General features: G+C 41.2%; 1 protein-coding gene across 1 annotated transcript; it reads right to left on the bottom strand.

Moving 5' to 3' along the window:
• Positions 1 to 190: 190 nt before the first annotated feature.
• On the bottom strand, positions 191 to 13,598 carry LOC120052086 (complement C1q tumor necrosis factor-related protein 7-like). Its single transcript, XM_038998941.1, has 3 exons — positions 13,550 to 13,598; positions 7,164 to 7,403; positions 191 to 819 (listed from the first exon to the last, which is right to left on the bottom strand). Exons 1-3 carry the CDS (start codon positions 13,596 to 13,598, stop codon positions 191 to 193), a joined length of 918 nt encoding a protein of 305 aa, XP_038854869.1.
• Positions 13,599 to 13,912: the final 314 nt, after the last annotated feature.

Genomic DNA, 13,912 nt, shown 5'->3' with positions numbered 1-13,912 from the left:
CAAACATTTAAAAAATATGTTGTTTCTCACGCCACAATACATAAGCTCATACACACACGCTTGCATACATGTACACCCACATAGCTATATAGAATATAAATAATACATGCTGAAATATAGATGCTGTAAATATGTCAAGGGGATGCTACCAACTCAGTCCTCTCAGTCCTTTATTGAGCGTTATAAGTCACTATGCATAGTCCTCTGCTAGTGAGTCCAGGTAGTTTGTGTCTGCATAGAGCAGGAATCCAGAGAACAGGCTGTCAGACCACCCTGGGTCTGCAAACAGGCCATTCTGGTCCTTGAAGAAGATCTCCAGCCACACCTCGTCTTCTGGGTTCAGGAACATCACAAGCGACCCAGAGGCCACGTCATGGTTCCCTGTGTTGGCATCAAATGTCTTGATGCGGTACTGCCCGTTCTGCACCAGCCCGATGGCCAGATGTTTGTTAGCCAGGGTGATGTCATAGGAGAAGTAGTAGATGCCCGGGTAGGCGCAGATGAACTTGCCCGTCTCTGGGTTGTAGTGGCCGCCCTCATTGAAGAGGACCTTGTTGAACTTGATAGGTTCCTTCTCAGCAGGGTAACTGCTGGTGATTCCCACAGAGAAGGCTGCTTTAGGCACCAGGCTGCCACACCTGCAGATGCCTGCCGTACCCAGTGGTCCACGCTGGCCCTTGTCCCCTTTCTTCCCAAGGGGCCCTGGTGGCCCTGGTCGGCCCCCGTCCCCGCATTCTCCATCAGGACCTCTCTTCCCCCCTGGACCCCGGACACCCTGTTCGCCACGTTTACCGGTTGGGCCAAGTTTCCCCTTTACCCCTGAAACAGAGAGATACAGTTGGCGATCAGACTGACTGTAATTCTAGCTGTGTATTGCCTTTGACACATTCTATAACAGTTATGGGTATCACTTTAGACCAGCATTGATGACCTATTTGTAATATGAGTAAGATGATTCCCTGTGCATGTTCAACCATACTATTAGTGAATAGGCTCAGTGCCTCACATCCATCCTCGGTTATTATGTCACCCTTGGAATCCGGCCACAATCAACAGTATGTTTGACAGTGATTCACTGACTGGTGTACAGTGTGGTGAGATCTGTGATTGTATCAAACCAAACCATCACACAATACATTTTCTTGGAGCTAGGAAAGAATGGACAGGATGCATGTGTGTGCATGTACTGAATGTCTGCAAAAATGAGTGCTATTCTGATGTGTGTGTCTGAGAATGCGTCTATGTGGATTTGAGCCTGACATTTACGGCTCATTGATATAGTATGTTTGCATCTGATACTAATGCAGGATTTATCTTAAAGCCAGAAGGCTAATTATACCGTGACAATCTGGGGTCTCTATTTTTTTCAAGGTACTTCCTGTTTGTGCATGTGCTTTATTTTTTATGGGCCTAATAGTAAAGACATATATTTTAAGGGTAAACGTGTTTTACCTTTTAATATGACATAAACACAACCAGTCATGATGTTTTCATCTGATTGTCAATTCACTTCAAAAAGTAGGATACCTGTGTGTCCAAACAGTGCACTGTGCACCCGCCATTTGATGAAGGGAAAGAAACATCTGTTACATTTTAAAGTTTAGTAATTCAGCTGATGCTCTTATCCAGTGGTGTAAAGTACTTAAGTAAAAAATACTTTAAAGTACTACTTAAGTAGTTTTTTGGGTATCTGTACATTTGGCAACTTTTACTTTTACTTCACTACATTCCTAAAGAAAATTATGTACTTTATACTCCATACATTTTCCCTGACACCCAAAAGTACTCGTTACATTTTGAAAGGAAAATGGTCCAATTCACACAGTTATCAAGAGAACATCCCTGGTCATCCCTACTGCCTCTGACCTGGTGGACTCACCAAACACCAATGTTTCATTTGGAAATTATGTCTGAATGTTGGAGTGAATCAGTCAATAAAAAAACAAGAACATTGTGCCATCTGGTTTTCTTAATATAAGACATTTGAAACAATTGATACTTTTACTTTTGATACTTAGGTACATTTTTATCAATTCCATTTACTTTTGATACATACGTACAGTTGAAGTTGGAAATTTACATACACCTTAGCCAAATACATTTAAAATCAGTTTTTCACAATTCCTGACATTTAATCCTAGTAAAAATTCCCTGTCTTTGGTCAGTTAGGATCACCACTTTATTTTAAGAATGTGAAATGTCAGAATAATAGTGGAGAGAATGATTTATTTAAGCTTTTATGTCTTTCATCACATTCCCAGTGGGTCAGAAGTTTACATACACTCAATTAGTATTTGGTAGCATTGCCTTTAAATTGTTTAACTTGGGTCAAACGTTTCAGGTAGCCTTCCACAAGCTTCCCACAATAAGTTGGGTGAATTTTGGTCCATTCCTCCTGGCAGAGCTTGTGTAACTGAGTCAGGTTTGTAGGCCTCCTTGCTCGCACACACTTTTTCAGTTCTGCCCACAAATTTTCTATAGAATCGAGGTCAGGACTTTGTGATGGCCACTCCAATACCTTGACATTGTTGTCCTTAAGCTATTTTTCCACAACTTTGGAAGTATGCTTGGGGTCATTGTCCATTTGGAAGACCCATTTGCGACCAAGCTTTAACTTCCTGACTGATGTCTTGAGATGATGCTTCAATATATCCACATAATTTTCCTCCCTCATTATGCCATCTATTTTGTGAAGTGCACCAGTCCCTCCTGCAGCAAAGCACCCCACACCATGATGCTGCCACCCCGTGCTTCACGGTTGGGATGGTGTTCTTCGGCTTGCAAGCCTCCCCCTTTTTCCTCCAAACATAACGATGGTCATTATGGCCAAACAGTTATATTTTTGTTTCATCAGACCAGAGGACATTTCTCCAAAAAGTACGATCTTTGTCCCCATGTGCAGTTGAAAACCGTAGCCTGTCTTTTTAATGGCGGGTTTGGAGCAGTGGCTTCTTCCTTGCTGAGCAGCCTTTCAGATTATGTTGATATAGTACTCGTTTTACTGTGGATATAGATACTTTTGTACCTGTTTCCTCCAGCATCTTCACAAGATCCTTTGCTGTTTTGGGATTGATTTGCACTTTTCGCACCAAAGTACGTTCATCTCTAGGAGACAGAACACGTCTCCTTCCTGAGCAGTATGACGGCTGTGTGGTCCCATGGTGTTTATACTTGCGTACTATTGTTTGTACAGATGAACGTGGTACCTTCAGGCGTTTGGAAATTGCTCCCAAGGATGAACCAGACTTGTGGAGGTCTACAATTTTTTTTCTGAGGTCTTGGCTGATTTCTTTTGATTTTCCCATGATGTCAAGTCAAGAGGTACTGCGTTTGAAGGTAGGCCTTGAAATACATCCACAGGTACTCCTCCGATTGACTCAAATGATGTCACTTAACCTATCAGAAGCTACTAAAGCCATGACATCATTTTATGGAATTTTCCAAGCTGTTTAAAGGCACAGTCAACTTAGTGTATGTAAATTTCTGACCCACTGGAATTGTGATACAGTGAATTAAAAGTGAAATAATCTGTCTGATAACAATTGTTGGAAAATGACTTGTGTCATGCACAAAGTAGATGTCCTAACCGACGTGCCAAAACTATAGTTTGTTAACAAGAAATTTGTGGAGTGGTTGAAAAACGAGTTTAATGACTCCAACCTAAGTGTATGTAAACTTCCGACTTCAACTGTATATTTAAAACCAAATACTTTTAGACTTTTACTCAAGTAGTATTTTACTGGTTGACTTTCACTTTTACTTTAGTAATTTTCTATTAAGTTATCTTTACTTTTACACAAGTATAACAATTGAGTACTTTTCCCACCATTGCTCTTATCCAGAGCGACTTACTGTTAATGTATTCATCTTAAGATAGCTAGGTGGGACAACCACGTATCGCAGGCATAGCAAGTAAACTATTCCTCAATAAAGTACAGTAGCGATCAGCAAATTCAGCTATCAGCAAAAAGTGTAATGACATTCGGCAATTGTCATTAGGCCTAAACTCTTGTAGCCTGAATTAATTGATGCTTCTTGCTGACAAATGAACCTTTTTTTATAAAGAAATTGTCTGTCCCGAGCTCATTGGCATGGGAAACTGTGAGGGCAAGGTTGAAACAATGTTGCAAGTTCGCTAGGGGGCTGGACCCAGCCCAGCTAGCACTTCTGTTTCCTTGGAAGTTGTAGGAACGTAATGCTTTTGGTTTCCCATTGGTTCTGGGAACGAAGCCATAAGTTTCCTGACTGGTCAAATTAAAAGTTTTGTAAATGTTCTGAGAACTGAAGTGAACATTTTTCCTGTTCTGGGAATGTTTATTTTTAGGTTGCAGAGAGGTTCTGAGAACATTTTACTATGGTTCCCTGAAAGTTTTTGGAATAATGTTCTGAGAGCATGTTTCAATAACACTGCTAACTTAGTTTGGGTTAACTTTTATGAACTCCAAGCATAGATAGGAAACATAACATTTGATTTGCTTAGGCAATAATCAATCAAACACATTTCTTTTTTATTGTGGCACAGAGTCAGTGAGATTCAAACCTATGATCTTCTGTTCGCTATCAAAGTCCACTGTGCCACCAAGATGGAGGTAGCATGCCATGGTTTTTAACTCATATCGCTATTCATTTTAGTCTATTCAAAAAGACCCCATTTCAAAGGAAACAAGGACTCATTAAGATCAGGTGTGGCCAATTAGTGGGCGCGGCCAACACACCTGAACACACTTAAGAAGACAGAGGATAGAGAGAGTTTTATTGATGCTGAGAACGGAATGTATATGGTTTTAAATAACATTCTTAGAAAGTTCTCTGAACGTTACTAAAGTGTTCCTTTGCTTTTTGTGAATAGTTTTCTTAACGTTCTCTGAACAATTTGAGAATATGACTTTAAATAGAACTATGAGGAAACCTGTAGGAAACATTATGCTGAAGTACTGAAATTCCCACAGAAGAAAGTTGTTTCTTAACGTTCTCGGAAGAGCTCAGCAACTATACTGCACCATTCCCAGAGAGTTGTGGTAAGGTTGTATAAAACATAACCATAGGACAACCACGCTCTCACCAAGCTCTAGGAAACAAATGGTTCTCAGAAGGTCAGGTTCTAGCTGGGAGTTGATAATGTGTCAAGTTGCTAGCGTGCTGGACCTAGTCAATACAATGTTGCAAGTTTGCTAGAAAACTCAAGACAGACAGAGAGAGAAACAGAGAGATGAATGCGATTGAAATAACCTGAACCAACTGTAACTGATTTAAAGGATGACACTGAAGTTGGGGGTGTTCGTTTAATTTAGAAGAAGCTTTTATTTTCATATTTACCACTGTAGCAGTCCAAAATTTGATTTGAAACAAATAGGAGAATGGTTAGAGACCCCATCAAATTTGACTTTTGTTGCATTTAGGGGAGCTCATGTCTCAAGTACTTGACTTAAAGCCATGAAGTACTTGGACGACACTAACAGAGGCAGTGATTTAACTTTGTTTCAGCTTCTATGACAGCGCTGACCCATATAAAGTCTTGGACTGAATCACTCCAAAGCAGGAGAACCAGGCGTCTAACAGTGGGGAAAATATAAAAACACCCCAAATAAAAGGAGACTGCCTGGGAAGCTGAGACACATAGAAATCTTGGATTTAAACCACACCTCACACACAAGTTTTGATTTAAACCACACATAACTTTATCTGTCTGGCTCATGGTCTGCCTGGTGAAATATGGCTGTGTAAGACATACAGTACATTCGGAAAGTATTCAGACCCCTTCCCTTTCTCCACATTTTGTTACTTTATAGCCTTATTCTAAAATGCATTAAATCCTCCCCCCCCCCCCCCCCCCCCCATCAATGTACACACAATACCCTATAATGAAAAAAACATGCATTTTTGCAAATGTATATATATATAAAAAAAACTTAAATATCACATTTGCATAAGTATTCAGACCCTTTACTCATATTTTGGAGAAGCACCTTTGGCAGCGATTACAGCCTTGAGTATCGGCACACCTGTATTTTTGGAGTTTCTCACATTCTTCTCTGCATATCCTCTCAAGCTCTGTCAGTTTAGATGGGGAGCGTTGCTGCACAGCTATTTTCAGGTCTCTCCAGAGATGTTCGATCTTGTTCAAGTGCGGGCTCTGGTTGGGCCGCTCAAGGACATTCAGAGACTTGTCCCGAAGCCACACCTGCGTTGTCTTGACTGTGTACTTAGGGTCGTTGTCCTGCTGGAAAGTGAACCTTTGCCCCAGTCTGAGGTCCTGAGCGCTCTGGAGCAGGTTTTCATCAAGGATCTCTCTGTACTTTGCTCCGCTCTGTACTAGTCTCCCAGTCCCTGCCGCTGAAAAACATCCCAACTGCATGATGCTGCCACCACCATGCTTCACGGTAGGGATGGTGCCAGGTTTCCTCCAGACGTAACGCTTGGCATTCAGGCCAAAGAGTTCAATCTTGGTTTCATCAGACCAGAGAACATGTTTATCATGTTCTAAGAGTCTTTAGATGCCTTTTGGCAAACTCCAAGCGGGCTGTCATGATCCTTTTACTGAGGAGTGGCTTCCGTCTGGCCACTCTACCATAAAGGCCTGATTGGTGGAGTGCTGCAGAGATGGTTGTCCTTCTGGAAGGTTCTCCCATCTCCACAGAGGAACTCTGGAGCTCTATCAGAGTGACCATTGGGTTCTTGGTCACCTCCCTGACCAAGGCCCTTCTCCCCCGAATGCTCAGTTTGGCCGGGCGGCCAGTTCTAGGAAGAGCCTTGGTGGTTCCAAACTTCTTCCATTTAAGAATGATGGAGGCCACTGTGTTCTTGGGGACCTTCAATGCTGCAGAAATGTTTTGGTACCCTTCCCCAGATCTGTGCCTCGACACAATCCTGTCTCGGAGCTCTACGGACAATTCCTTCAACCCCATGGCTTGGTTTTTGCTCTAACATGCACTGTCAACTGTGGGACCTCATATAGACAGGTGTGTGCCTTTCCAAATCATGTCCAATCAATTGAATTCATCACAGGTGGACTCCAATCAATGTTGTGATGATACTGCCAAATCTGGCCATGTATTGTATTACATGTTGATAGAGCTAATGTAGACAATACATAAATATACAGTATGAGTCAATATGTGAACTGTGTGGATGTTTTATGGAGTTATACAAGGTCAGTACTGTACCTGCTTCACCCTTCTCTCCTTTCTCTCCCTTCCTGCCATCTCTTCCGTCTCTTCCTGGGATTCCCATATTCCCATTTTCCCCTGGAGGCCCGTTTGGGCCAGGTTTACCTGGTCTCCCTGGCAACCCCAGAACACTGCAGATCAGACGAGGCGGAGCTCCTTTCGCCTTGGCCTCCAGCGGCTGACCAATCACACACTGGCAAAGAAAAGCCACAGCCACAAACAGCCACATCCTCATCTCTGTAGAGGGAGAGGGAGAGGGAGAGGGAGAGGGAGAGGGAGAGGGAGAGGGAGAGAGAGAGAGAGAGAGAGAGAGAGAGAGAGAAGGTATGTAATACACAACCTCAAACATCCACATTCACAAACAGATGAATGCTCTGATAATGGTAGTGTGCATATTAATCTAACAAAACTGAGAACTTTCTTCTAAGTTCTAAATTGAGGAACAGCCCAGTTTAGATTGCAGTTATTAGATACGAACAGAAATGAAGACAAAACAGTTTCCTGGCGGGAGAGGAGCTAGTTCTAGTGTCAGCTAGCCAGACAGACTTGGATACAATTGTAGGGACTAGATATAGGCATTAGTCACAGCACTATAAAACACAGCAGATTCCCCTGTAAAACAACACATGCCGTAAACAGAGCGACAAACACTGAAAGATTAATCAAGATTACACACCTCAACACTTCTGCTGAACTACAGCCACAGGGCCAGATGTGGGTCCTAATGAACAGCGCTGAGTTTTGGACTCTTTCTCTCTCTTTCACACAATCTCTCTCTCTCTTTCTCTTCTCTGTTGTCAGCCCCCCAGTCACAGATCATGTTTTAGCGGATGCAGTGAGAGAAGCCTTGCCTGGTTCCAAGCCAATACTTTAGTTATGACAATAGCCAAAACAACTTTGTCAGAGCAACCCAATCGGGAAATAACCTTCTAGACACACACAGAAACACAGCCATGTTATCTGCTCTTGGATCCACTAAACACTGACAGTATGCAATAGCAATAATAAAAGAGTGGATGATTGCGCTAAGCAGCAATGAGATCAGTGATGATTTAGAAAGAGAGAGAAAGAGATGGAACTTAGTTCTGTAAGGACTGGGGTGCAATGGGCTGTATGGAAGGGACATAAGAGACCACATCATGGACGCCTCTTTCCCTCTGGCACCCATACTGTATCTGGATACTATTTGCTAAAATGTAATAAGTTATAAGGCCTAAATCATACAAATTAAGTTAGACTTAGTTACACACCAAAGGAAAGCATAATTGACTAGGGTTGTTAGATATGTTATGTTAATAACATTAATTATATTCCATGATAATAATACTGTAAAGAATATGCAAAAAACATGTATAGCGGTAATTGTAAGCAGCTGTGGGAAAACATATTTTGAGTTTACTCCAGCTTCAGCACTTATAATATAGTTAATATATCAGTAATGTAACAGAAACCTGAACCATAGATTCAGACAGGTACAGATGTTTTTGAGATCTGGATAATGTTCACACCTGTAATTCTGCTGTTGTTGTTTTTTGTTTGTGTCTGCTGTTTGTGTATGTATGGGCATCTGGGCGTGAACATGTTAGGTCTGTGTCTCTGTCTGTGTTTGTACATCTGCTTCACGTCAGTGTGTCTCACTAGTGCGTTTTTGGGGGGGGATATGTGTATTCTAATGTGTGTTTTGGTCGTAAATATGGTTTACTTCCCATTACACATTGGGTTTCCATGGCTTCTAGTAAAGAAGATGTCAGCTAAGTTTGTTGTCAGATATTAGAGATACAGGATGAACACCATATAATTAGGACTTAGAATATTAGAATGCACATGAACATTCTTATGATGGTACAAAAGGTCAACTATTTTGGTAACGGAGTTGGTAAACCAGTGGTCAGCTAGTGCTGTGATAAGTTATTGTGTAAAACATAATCTGCACAGTATGTTTGTTAGCTAGCTAGTCAGCCAGTCAGGGTTGGGTAGGTTCCTTTCTAAATGTAATCCCTTAAAGTTACTAGTTACTGTCCAATATTGTCATCAGTAGCCAATTGTAAGTTTTGGATAACGTAATCGAATTACGTTCAATTACTTTCCCCTTAAGAGGCATTAGAAGAAGACAAAAAGGATCCATCAAATGCATTTGGTGTGTCATCATAGTGGTCTCTGACTTGTGGTTAGATTCGCTCATGTGGAAGAAACTTAAACTTGCATCTTTTTCCAATGCTGATTTGAACGTCATTGAGTAAACAGAAAGGTGTCATCATGTATTTTTTTTCTCGCAAACATCCTTTCTGAATTTAAAAATAATCCAAGAAGTAATCATTTAGTTTTTCAAAAGTATCTGTAGCCTAATCTGATTACAATATTTTTGCTAGTAATGTAACTGTGCATTCAGAAAGTATTCAGACCCCTTTCCTTTTTCCACATTTTGTTACGTTACAGCCTTATTCTAAAATTGATTAAATAAATGTTTTTCCTCATTAACTTCACTAGGGTAGGGGGCAGCATTCGGAATTTTGGATGAAAAGCGTGCCCAAATTAAACTTCCTGCTACTCCGGCCCAGAAGCTAGGATATGCATATAATTAGTATATTTGGATAGAAAACACTCTAAAGTTTCTAAAACTGTTAAAATAATGTCTGTGAGTATAACAGAACTGATATGGCAGGCAAAAACCCGAGGAAAATCCAACCAGGAAGTACTATTATTTTGAAAGGATGTTTTTCCATTGAAAGCCTATCCACCATACAAAGACTTAGGACCCAGTTCACGAGCTCTGTGGCTTCCTCTACATGTGGCCAGTCTTTAGGCATTGTTTCAGGCTTTTACTCTGAAAAATGAGGGAGATACAGCATTTTCAATCAGTAACCAGTGGAAATTTCCAGCCATGAGTCCTGCACCTGATCAGGAACGCGCCTTTCTTGTTTCTCTTTTTCTATTGACGAAGCTTTTGTCCGGTTGAAATATTATTGATTATTTATGACAAAAACAACCAGAGGATTGATTTTAAACATCGTTTGGCATGTTTCTACTAACTTTTATTGTACTTTTTTAAACATTTTCGTCTGGACTTAGTGCACGCGCCTTGAGCATTCGGATTACTGGACAAAACGAGTGAACAAAAAGGAGGTTTTTGGTCATAAAGAGGGACATTATCGAACAAAACAAACATTTATTGTCTAACATGGAGACCTGGGAGTGCCACCAGATGAAGATCATCAAATGTAAGTGATTAATTTTAATGCTATTTCTGACTTTTGTGACATCTCTCCTTGGTAGGAAAATGGCTGTATATTTTTCTGTGGCTAGGCGCAGACCTAACATAATCGCAAAGTGTGCTTTCGCCGTAAAGCCTTTTTGAAATCTGACATTAAGGAGCAGTTTATCTTTATTTGTATGTTTAATACTTGTATCGTTCATCAATGTTTATGATGAGTATTTCTGTAATTTGATGTGGCTCTCTGCACTTTCACCGGATGTTTGTTTGAGACCATGCATTTCTGAACATAACGCGCCAATGTAAACTGAGATTTTTGGATATAAATATGAACTTTATCGAACAAAACATACATGTATTGTGTAACATGAAGTCCTATGAGTGCCATCTGATGAAGATCATCAAAGGTTAGTGATTCATTTTATCTGTCACGCCCTGACCATAGTTTGCTTTGTATGTTTCTATGTTTTGATTGGTCAGTGTGTGATCTGAGTGGGCATTCTATGTTGTATGTCTAGTTTGTCTATTTCTATGTGTTGGCCTGATATGGTTCTCAATCAGAGGCAGGTGTTAGTCGTTGTCTCTGATTGGGAACCATATTTAGGTAGCCTGTTTTGTATTGTGGGTTGTGGGTTATTGTTCCTGTTACTGTGTTTCTGTGTTCACGTTACGGGACTGTTTCGTTGTCGTTTGTTTGTTGGTTTTTTGTTTTGTTCAAGTATTCGATTAAAATCTCACCACGCTGCATCTTGGTCCTCCTCTCTTTCTCCCAACGACGATCGTGACATTATCTCTCTTTCTGCTTTTTGTGTCTCCTCTCTTTGGCTGGAAAAATGGCTGTATGGTTTTCTGTGACTAGGTGCTGACCTAACATAATCGCATGGTGTGCTTACGCAGTAAAGCCTTTTTGAAATCGGACACTGTGGTTGGATTTACATGAAGTTTATCTTTAAAATGGTGTATAATACTTGTATGTTTGAGGAATTTTAATTATGGGATTTCTGTTGTTTTGAATTTGACGCCCTGCAATTTCACTGGCTGTTGTCGAGGTGGGATGCTAACGTACCAGAGAGGTTTTAATCTACACACAATACCCCATAATGACAAAGCAAAAACAGAAATACCTTATTTACATAAATATTCAGACCCTTTGCTAAGAGTCTTAAAAATTGAGTGCAGGTGCATCCTATTTCCATTGATCATCCTTGAGAGGTTTCTACAACTTGATTGGAGTCCACCTGTGGCAAATTCAATTGATTGGACATGATTTGGAAAGGCCTGTCTATATAAGGTCGACAGTGCATGTCAGAGCAAAAACCAAGCCATGAGGTTGAAGGAATTGTCTGTAGAGCTCTGAGACAGGATTGTGTCGAGGCACAGACCTGGGGATGGGTACCAAAACATTTCTGCAGCATTGAAGGTCCCCAAGAACACAGTGGCCTCCATCATTCTTAAATGGAAGAAGTTTGAAACCACCAAGACTCTTCCTAAATCTGGCCGCCCGGCCAAACTGAGCAATCAGGGAGGTGACCAAGAACCCGATGGCTCTGACAGAGCTCCAGAGTTCCTCTGTGGAGATGGGAGAACCTTCCAGAAGGACAGCCATCTCTGCAGCACTCCACCAATCAGGCCTTTTTGGTAGAGTGGCCAGATGGAAGCCACTCCTCAGTAAAAGGCACATAACAGCCCGTTTGGAATTTGCCAAAAGGCACCTAAAGGACTCTCAGACTATGAAAAAACAAGATTCTCTGGTCTGATGAAACCAAGATTGAACTCTTTATCCTGAATGCCAAGTGTCACGTCTGAAGGAAACCCGGCACCATCCCTACGGTGAAGCATGGTGGCAGCATCATGCTGTGGGGATGTTTTTCAGCGGCAGGGACTGGGAGACTTGTCAAGATCGAGAGAGATGTGAACGGAAGAAAGTATAGAGAGATCCTTGATGAAAACCTGCTCCAGATCTCAGACTGGGGCGAAGGTTCACCTTCCAACAGGACAACGACCGTAAGCACACAGCCAAGACAATGCAGGAGTGGCTTCGGACAAGTCTCTGATTGTCCTTGAGTGGCCCAGCCAGAGCCCGGACTTGAACCCGATCGAACATCTCTGGAGAGACTTGAAAATATCTGTGCAACCTGACAAAGCTTGAGAGGATCTGCAGAGAAGAATGGGAGAAACTCCCCAAATACAGGTGTGCCAAGCTTGTAGCATCATACCCAAGAAGACTCGAGGCTGTAATCGCTGCCAAAGGTGCTTCAACAAAGTACTGAATAAAGGGTCTGAATACTTATGTAAATGTCATATTTCAGTTTTTAATACACTTTTTAATACATTCTCCAAAAAATATAAAAAACTTTTTTTGCTTTTGTCATTATGGGGTATTGTGTATAGATTGATGAGGGGGGAAAACAATTTAATCCTTTTTAGAATAAGACTGTAACGTAACGAAATGTGGAAAAAGTGAAGGGGTCTGAATATTTTGCGAATGTACTGTACATGTAAGCCTAATTAGTTAGGCTACTCTCCAACCCTGCAGCTAGTTTTAGTGGGATGATCCAATATTTTTTCAAATTTACTGCCAATATGCCAGCATTCCATAAAAACTATGCAGTCAACACAGCCAGACACTTGCTGAAATCAGTTGATGATAGGACAGACAAGTTGTAAATTCAAAAAGTACTAATATTGTATCATATTTTAACACACAGTTTTCCAAGAAAACAAATATTGAGACATTTATTGTCTGTTTGCATATATTTTAGTCACAACTTGATCTGTTACACCTGTATTTGTGCTTGTCTCCACCCCCCACCTGGTGTCTTCCATCTCCTCTCATTATTCCTTGTGTATTTATGCCTGCGTTTTCTGTTTGTCTGTTGTCAGTTTGTCTTGTCCCGTCAAGTTCTACCAGCGTGTTCCCATGTTTCCTGTGCTCTAGTTTTTGTTTTTCTTAGTCTTCCCAGTTCTGACCTTTCTGCCTGTCCTGACCCTGATCCTGCCCGCCGACCTGTACCTGCCTGACTGATTTGGATTACGACCCTTTGCCTGTCTTGACCTACCAATTGCCTGCCGTCCTGTACCTGCCTGACTCTGATTTGGATTACGACCCTTTGCCTGCCTTGACTTACTTTTTACCTGCCCCTTGAACTATAAAAAACTCTGAGACTCGTACTATCTGCCTCCTGTGTCTGCATCTGGGGCTTAGTCTGAGCCTTGATCATTTTAGAGGCTGTTATACAGACAATTGGTATAAAACCTGTGTAAACCCTATTTATAATTGTATGATAATATTTTAGGTTGACAATAGTTAGGCTATATTACACAATTTCTGATATATCATATGCCTTACTTTCCTGCATAAGTAAATGCAGGAAATGCATCACCTATGCCTCTACTGCCATTCATTCCAATTAGACTGGTATGGATTTCTCCCTGACCAAGATGGCTGCCATTTTCATACCATTCTGGAACTTTGAGGGTTAATGACATAGCTGCTCTAGTAATTTAATAGGATCTCTATAATGAACACTCCGCC

The sequence above is a fragment of the Salvelinus namaycush genome, chromosome 8 (assembly GCF_016432855.1).
Source record: "Salvelinus namaycush isolate Seneca chromosome 8, SaNama_1.0, whole genome shotgun sequence".
Taxonomy (NCBI): domain Eukaryota; kingdom Metazoa; phylum Chordata; class Actinopteri; order Salmoniformes; family Salmonidae; genus Salvelinus; species Salvelinus namaycush.
This window is presented reverse-complemented; position numbering and strand designations above follow the sequence as displayed.

Coding starts and splice junctions, on each gene's coding strand:
- LOC120052086 (XM_038998941.1), bottom strand. CDS start 13,598: ATGATCAAGGCTCAGACTAAGCCCCAGATGCAGACACAGGAGGCAGAT. Junction 7,404..13,549: donor GCAGACACAGGAGGCAGATA/GTACGAGTCTCA, acceptor CTCCCTCTACAG/AGATGAGGATGTGGCTGTTT. Junction 820..7,163: donor AGGAGAGAAGGGTGAAGCAG/GTACAGTACTGA, acceptor TCTCTGTTTCAG/GGGTAAAGGGGAAACTTGGC.